The sequence below is a fragment of the Serinus canaria genome, chromosome 18 (genome assembly GCF_022539315.1).
Source record: "Serinus canaria isolate serCan28SL12 chromosome 18, serCan2020, whole genome shotgun sequence".
Classification (NCBI taxonomy): Eukaryota; Metazoa; Chordata; class Aves; order Passeriformes; family Fringillidae; genus Serinus; species Serinus canaria.
Window position 1 is genome coordinate 4,264,132 of NC_066331.1, and position 8,564 is coordinate 4,272,695.

General features: G+C 47.5%; 1 protein-coding gene across 1 annotated transcript; it reads right to left on the minus strand.

The window, feature by feature from the left end:
• Positions 1-6,350: 6,350 nt before the first annotated feature.
• NOG (noggin) lies at positions 6,351-8,158 on the minus strand. Its single transcript, XM_009094369.4, has one exon. The coding sequence runs from the start codon at positions 7,594-7,596 to the stop codon at positions 6,925-6,927; it is 672 nt and encodes a 223-aa protein (XP_009092617.1). The 5' UTR covers positions 7,597-8,158; the 3' UTR covers positions 6,351-6,924.
• Between the last annotated feature and the right edge of the window lie 406 nt (positions 8,159-8,564).

Here is an 8,564-nt window from a genome sequence, read left to right on the forward strand (position 1 = left end):
GCCTGTTATGGTAATTGGTGAGGGATTTTTCCTTGCCTTTATTTTGACCCAAGAACCTCTTGTATTTTCTCCACTCCCCCGCCCCCGCCCGGTCCAGATGAGGAGTGATAGAGCAGCGTTCGTGGGCACCTGGAGTTCTGCCAGGGTGAACCCCCCACAGACCCAGTAAACTGCTGGGGGAAGAGGGCTCTTCACACTCTCATGAAGCCAGGAGCAGATACAATGAGAGAGAGGAGAGATACCTGGGTGCTTCTAAGGCCAGGAGATGTAGCACTGAGACTTAATTTAGGTCTTGGTTCTAACTGAGGCTTATTTACAAGAGCTTCAAGGTTCAGGTCAATGACCTCATTTATTGTGCAAGTATTACCTACAAAACAAAAATTTACCCACTTATTCCAAAAGGACATGATGAACTTTGAAGTCCACCCGATTTTAAAAGATAGTATTTCAGATGGTCTCACTGGGCCATGAAATCTCTCCAGTAATTTATGCATGTTTACAATAATATCTGTGCAGTATTGTTCAACATTCTGTTGCTGTGTGAAAAATGGAATGCCCTTAGAGAACAAATCCATGCAAAAAGCAAAATAAAGCTAGCTAGATATGCAGTGCCTAAATGTCCAAAGCAAACTAGGAGAGGGAGAGAGGGAAAATTGTTTTCTGTCCATTTTTCACTCCCAGACAATATTATGAAGTGCCTGGAATACCAGAAGGTTCATTTTAAAATAGAGGACTGATGTTTACACTGGTCCTTATATAAATATATATTGGGTTTATATATTTGTTTTTCCTAATACTTCAAGTTAAACTCAGCTTATTTATTGCTGAGAAAGGTACTAGATTATTTTTTTATGGCACAGATACAAAACAGCAGCCTGGCAAGGATATTCTGAAATTGTTCAGAGAAGTGTGTGCTCAGAGCCATGTGATTGGGAATCCTATGGAAGGGTAACCTCTACCCTGAGCCCTGGAAAGTTGCAGTGCTGGAAATAAGGTATTTTCACCAGTAGGTATAAGATGCACTTATGAAGTTATTTACACCACCCAGTGCAGGAGGCACGTCAATTAATACAGCAGTGCCTGGCCCTTCTGTTTGCTCTATCTTCCTCTAGACCACACGTTTGCATCCAAGCCAGGTAGGAAGCTGCCAGGTGTAGGCCAAAAATAAAGGCATTACTATGCCAGAAGGAAAATGCTATTAGAGTTGTATCAATACAAGGGGCTATATTGGTTACATTCTCCTAATTTAATCCCTGCCTCACAAAACAAAAAATACTCATCAACAATATACTCTTCACAATCACAATCACGATCACAATCACAGACTGCTAAGCTACTAACTACAAACACAGATCAAACATCCTCATTCCTGCTTCATTTTGCACTTTGGATTGAGAATCCCTGCAAGCATGACAGTTCTGGTGGTGGCTTTGTGATCTGGATCCTGCTTGGTAGGATCTATGCAGAGACCAACAACTCATTCTACAGAGCCCACTCTGCAGGCATCAGATGACTGTGGCTTTCAGTTACTACCTCTGGATCAGAGCCAGAAGCCTAGTGGTGAAAAGCTCTTTATACCATTACCAATCCCTCGAGCCACCCAGTCCTTCTCCATTGCATACAGGTTTTTAGTGTTGTGCCTAAGATCTGTTCTGGTTCTGAGTAACGTTCTTTGTGATGGGAGCCTTGCCACTCCCCCTCTCATGAGGGAAAGAAAACAACGAGGAGGGAGTGTGAAACCTATTTTCAAACTCTGTTATGATTATCTGATGCAGTGACTACTCTGGGATTCTCCACGGGAGAGACCTGAGTGCTGGGTGATGTCTGTCCTGGGTGAAGAGCAGACTCCAGACCAGTCAGTGCCAGGATCTGTGTGCCTTCAGTTGGTGCTGCTGCCTTCAGCTGGGCTCTGGGATGGGAGCACCCACACACAGCCAGAGGCCCCACAGGGATGGCTCCAAAGCCTTACAGGACATCTACAGGCTGTCAGGACCTCAGTGTGCACACAGGTTGGTCTGGCATTGAGTGCTGACTCAGAAGGATGCTTGAAGGCACATAAATATACCCCTGGAGAGGGCAGAACTACAACTAGTGAGCTCCCATAGCATCAGCTCTCAGGTGGTTTCCATCTAAGCCATCCACCAACAGAGTCAGAGGCTAAATTGTGGCATCTCTGCACTCCTGTCCCACAGTTCAGTAGGGAAAAGTGACACACTGACATTACACCCGTGCAGATTTCTCTGTAGTAGCTTTTCTTCCAGACTCTTCAAAAGCACAATCACACAGGGCAGCTGCTTTCCCCTCAGGGCACAGGCTGCAGGGGACTTAGCAGTAATACACTGGTACCCAGAATTCATGAAGAGGGCTGTAAGCTGCTGATCCTGCAATAACACCTCCAAGGATTTAGAGTCTTGAATGTTGATTGCTGAATATTTCTGTTCCCGTCTGAACCATTCCAGCAGTTGTTTCAAGTGAATGTATTCATTCCGTTACTTTTAACCATTGGAGCTTCTTGCTTGGTCTGGGAGCAGGGAAGAGGGAATGAAAAGGTCTCTTCAAATTTGCTGGAGCTGCTCTCTTAAAAGAAAGCATTGACACAGACCCTGCGGCTCCCACGTGCAGCAAGGCTCCCACTGGACCTGCAGGCACAGAGAGACTGCAGGATCCTTGTGGGCACTCCAGGAAGAGTGTGGCTGTTCTCCTCCCCGCTGGATAAGAGTATCATATCTATTCCTAGCATGGATCTACCAGGTGGCAACATTCCCCTGCCAGCATACCTTTGGTTTGGCTCACCTTGAAAGCGATGATGTTACATTATATGATGACATCATTATATTTATTTCAGCTTTCAATGAAGATTCCTGGCAAATCTCCAAGCTGGAATATCTTCTCTTTAATGTGTCCAAGATCCAGCCAATGTGGTGCAGATTACATTTATGTAACACAGCCCAGTTAAGCGAACTGCTGGAAATTTTTTTCAAGGTGTTGGTGTAACTAAATTAAGATTATTTCTCTACTAAAACTATGGAAGAAGAAAAACTTGTCCAGTATTTATCGAAATACTACTGCTCTAATAGCAGTGGTTATTTAGGTGATGACTAGCAGTGGTTATTTAGGTTTTGCTGTCATGCAATCTCAAGAACTCATCTTTGTGGTGGTATTTTGAAAATGATAAAATCAAATAGAGATTTCAATTAAGTATGTATGTGAGGAGACAACACTTTAATGTACAATGTTTCCTAATTAGTTCTTCACACTATCGAACTAATTTTGAATTAGTTAGACAAGTTACTCAGGTTTACTTTTTTGTGCTTTTATTGCCTGTGTTCCTCTTAGCACTTTCAAATTAGCCATCATCACAACTTTGGTTAAAAGCCACGTTTTCCCCTGATAATCAGAAGTGTAAAGCAATGAAGAAAGATACATAGAATACTGCTCTGCACTGACAAAACCAATGCCTTGGCTGCTAATGCAATGTCATAGAGGAACCTCCCTTGAACACCAGGCCTTAACTTTATTAGTTTTTGAATAAACACATGGTGTGAGAGAACAGATTATTCCGATAACGACTGACCACAGTGGCAAAGAAGATGAAGTTCTGTGCTCCTCACAAGCAACTGCACCACACAGGTTGAATGACTCAGCTGAGCCTATGGCAATCACAGAAATGAATTGAAATTCCCATTATTATGCTTTAAAACACTAAAATTGCAAAATAAGAAACTGCAGAGTATCTAAAAGCAAACTTTAAGCTTTTCCCTTAATTCTTCCCCACAGTGGTCTTTGTGTAGCCTTATGATGCCACTACAAAGATCAGCAAAGAAAAACTGGTTGTGTTATGAATTGATTTTTATTTAAAAGAGCTATAATTCAATTTTGATATAAAAACATATTACAAAATCTAATATTAAATAAATTTGCATAGAAACATTCATCAGAAAGATATTTTGTTTGGTTTGAAACACTTCCACTACAAGCCAAACATTTCAACACTAGGGCAGGAGGACCAGAAAGTGGACCTGACCAAAAACAACTGAAGACTACTTGTTTACTTTTGATCTACCAGCTACAAAATCATGGGCCTTATGGATGGTGAAACTTGATTTTTTAAAACCCAAAATATTCTCATAAATTTATTAACAGGTGTTATTGGTTGAGAAAGCATGTATGTAACACATGACTCTCTGATGACAATGACCCTCGGATTAGTGTTAAAACAGATATGGTGATAAATATTTAGACTACTTTAACAGCACACTTCTTTTACACTCACGTAACAGTCACCAATACACAACAGTCACCTCTGCACGCATAAAAATTTTTAAATCACTGAAGCCAGCAGCCAGAGGTGGTTTCCAGATGAAGACCCTGTTTGCCCCATTGCTGGGATCACAGACAGATAAATCACTGGGAGACCCCCCTCGCTAAGTAGTGGGAATATTACTTTAGCAAAGTTTGCTAATGGGGCAAAGGACCTTGTATTGTAATCCAGTGACATTTTCAACCTTCGGAGAACTTTTGTTGACATTCCCGAGTCCCTGGCTGCCATCCCAGCATGAAATAGTTTCTGTTCACATAATTCTCGTGTTTACCAGTCATGAAAAACTCTTGCTTTTTTTTTAAATAAACTTTTTTTTTTTTTTTGCAAGTGAAACTCTGTCTAAAAAAATATTGGCCCCAGGCATACAAGGTTTTGCATAAATTCATATGTGATGAATGGCTGATTTTAATGTTATTTGGGTATTTGTCAGAACCTAACAAATATACATGGTAATGGTGGTTCATAAACTTAAACATCTCAATATACCCTTTCTTCTGGAAATAAATTACGTTTGTTTGCCCTGCCTGGAGTCCTAAGGTAGCCGACATTAGGAATATTTTAAATGTGATCATCCATCCAGCATGTCTTTCAGGCGCCACGAAGATTAAATGAAAGAATCATAAGATGAAGGTCTTTAACTTTTAATCCTTTTACAATGAACCCTTAGATAGACATGGGGGCAGGGTGCCTTCTATGTGAGTAATAATGCCTCTGTTCCTCTTCACTAGGTTAATGAATACCCTAAATGTCCCAAGATCTGATTTTCTTGCCCCCTCCTAAAACTATTGAAATTAGAGCAAAGAGACGGGCGGTAAAACGCACCGAGAGACTGAGCGAGGGAATGAATATGCATTCGGAGATACCGGACTGAACTAAGCGTTAGAGAAAGCAGGGCTGGCTCGTCTCAGTGAAAGACCCACGGGTTTAAAATGATTAGCATAGATTCCCTCCGAGTTTTGAAGGAGAAATTTAAAAAAAAAAAAAAAAAAAAGAGGTTTTTTGGCTCCAAGATAAATAAGGAAAAGGCTTTCTGCACTGTCAGAGTGTCTTTGAAGAACACGTGGAGAGTTTGTTTTCGCAGTTGGTATCTATGAGATACGAACCGTCGGCTCTCCCAGAACGTAAAAGTCAAACACGTCCCTAATTGGGCCGGGTCCCGACGGAGCCGCGGGACAGCTGCGGATCCCGCGGAGCCCCGCGGGCCGGGCCGGGCCGTTCCGCAGCGCCGAGGGCAGCGGACAGCGGGCGGGGGCGGCCCCGGGGGGCGGACCGGGAGCGGGCGGCGGCGGGGCTCGGGCACCCCGCGGCAGCACGGGCGGCACGGCGCGCTGCACCCCGGCAGCAGAGCTCGCTGTTCCGCGGTGCGGGGCACGGTGCTCCCCGGGCTGCCTGGAGAGAAGAAGCTCGAGGGAGGGGTTGCAGGCCCCGAGCTCCGCAGCCCCGGGCAGCCCGTCAGGGTGGCGATGGCCCGGCGCTGGCGGGAGCCCAAAGAGTTAACCGGGCCGGGCCTGGCGGTGTGCGGGGCTGTCACAGGATCAGGCTAATAACGTGTCTGCGCTGAAACCCCCCAAAGCCCAGGGGTCAAGTTTCAGCAGTGTCCCACCACAATGGTAGGTGTGAAAGACACGTGTCCCGTTGTAAATGAAATGTCAAGCGGTTAAAAGAAAAATCCCCGAGCAGCTGCCACCGAGCTCGCCGGGGCTGCGCGACCGCGGGAGCGGCTCCGCGGGGGACAGCGCAGCGCGGAGCGGAGGGACCCCCCCCGCCGGTCGCCCCCCATCCTGCGGAGTCGGAGCCCGAGGCACTCCGGCGGTGTAGGTGCCGCAGAGTCCCTGTAACAGAGTCGTGAGCAGGTTCCCACCTCCCCCTGCCACCACGAAACGTCCTGCAGAGCGTGGAGAACGAGGAGGAGAGAGAAGAAAGCCCCCCCGACGGCGGCCAAACCAAAAAGCAAACAGAATCCAAACGGCTCGTGTTTTAGTGGTTGACTTTAATTCTGCACTGCACTTTTACTACAAGGATATAAAGAATAAATAGCAGATACTCTTCATTTACATAGGATTAAGTCATTCGAACTGTTCTCTCTATTTACAATAACATTGTGCTCTAGGCGTTTATTCATTTTTATTTTAAATCTGAAGTCCGTAAGGAAAAAGAAAAAAAAAAAAAAAACCCTCACACACGCTTTCCGAATAATGGAAAATATTATCAAAAGTTTTCTTATCAAAAAGTTTGGTTTGTATTTTTTAATCCTTTTATTAAAAAAACACCCAACAAAAAACCTACTTCGCCAAAGCGAAGTGACTTCTCTCTGGAATATAAATACAAAAAAAAAAAAAAAAAAAAAAAAAAAAGGAAAAAAGAACACATTAGCAAGGATCAGGGTAATAGTCTTGAAAATACAGTAGACGCTGATTATTTCACGTATAATACTGACCTTTTAATAGTATATTAAACCGGTGCCATATATACACACAATATACATTCTCCTACACGTTACAGTGCATTACAACGTTAACCAGAAAGCAAATGTCTTTTATTTCTGTTGCAGCAAAGGTCCACGTGAGTCCGCTGGAGAAGGGGCGCGAAGGGAAGTGCCAGCCCTAGCAAGAGCACTTGCACTCCGAAATGATGGGGTACTGGATGGGTATCCATGTGCATCTCTGCCCGCCCCGACGCTGGCACCTCCACCTCAGGATCGTTAAATGCACGGACTTGGCAGGTTTGCAAACCATGCCTTCGGGGACTGAACAAGACCTTTTACTGTAGCAGCTGCCCACTTTGACATACCGGGGCCAAAAGCGGCTGCCGAGATCGTTCCACGTGTATAGGACCGGGCAGAAGGTCTGGGACCAAAGCCACATCTGCAGCTTCCTGCGCAGCTTCTTGCTCAGCCTGTGCTTCTTGCCCGACTGCAGCCCGTCGTAGAACTCCAGCCCTTTGATTTCGCTGGGCATCGCTCCCGAGGGTCTCTGCCTGAGCAGCAAGTCCAGCTCAGCTAGATCGTCCACTCCGAGCCGGTCCTCGGGCAAAGAAACAGCCATAAAGTTGGGGTCGAAGTGTCCGCCCATGAGGTTCCTTAGCAAGGTCTCATTAAGATCCTTCTCCTTGGGGTCAAAGATAGGGTCCGGGTGCTCGATTAGATCCACCAAGGGCAAGTTGTCGCTGGGCGCCGGTCGGATGTGCAGATAGTGCTGGCAGGCGCCCTGCTCTAGCCGGAGACCCAGCAGAACCACCAAGGCGTATATAGTCACAAGGCACTGGGAATGATCCATCCTTGGGAGACCGGTGGGGGGGGGGGAAGGGGGGCTGGATTCACCAAACAGCAAGGGAAGAAGGTGCAAGCAAATACATCAGAAAACTTGTACGGGGATATCCAAAATAGCTCGTCTTTGAAGGGGATCGCGATCTCCCCTCGGCGCACCACCAGAAAAGACAGCCCCCTGATAAGCGCGGAGAACAAGCCCCCTGCAAACACTCTCTCTTGCAGGCTTCTCTATAAAATTTCTCCTGGTGAAGCCGCTCCAAAATTCTGCTGCTACTGCTTCTTCTCGCCCTTCCCGGTAACGGGAGATGCCTCTTTTTGTTGCAAATTCTGCTTGTTGCTGCCGCTCCTCCTTGTCTGCCCGTGCGTGTAGAAGAAGTAGCTGCCGATTCTTCCTCCCCGCTCCTCTCCGCCGTTTGCAAAGCAGCCTCCTCAGCAGCAACAGCAGCCACGCACGTTGGCACCAGTTTGTCTGCTTTGCAAGGACCCAAAGCCTTTAAATTTCCTGCACTTTCAGCTTCATCTCCATGGAAACCACAGACTCTCTCCTAACCCACCCCACCCCCCTTAAAACCCACACACACACACCACAACCCCCACTCCCACAAAAGTCCAGGAGAGCGCGGCTTCCCCCGTCCCACCGGCAGGCACCCTCTGCTGGGGAAGGCTGAGGCGGGAGCCGCCGCCTCCCCCCGCCCTCCGCACGCCGCCGCTCACGCGAGCCGCCGCGCCCCGGGAGATGCTGCCCTGCCCGGGGCAGCCGCCGGCAGCTCCGCCCGGCCGGGCGCCCCCTCGTCGGGCCGCCGGCTCCGAGCTCGGCCTCGCTCCGCCGCTCTCCTCGTGGGCGCGGAGCGCGGCCTCTCCCGCCCGCCCCGCGCAGGAGGGCGGCCCGGCCGCCCGCGGAGAGCTGCGGCTGTCCCCGTGCTCCGCGGGCTGCCCGCGCCCTCCCGGCCCGGCCTGCGCTGCGCGGCCGCTGGG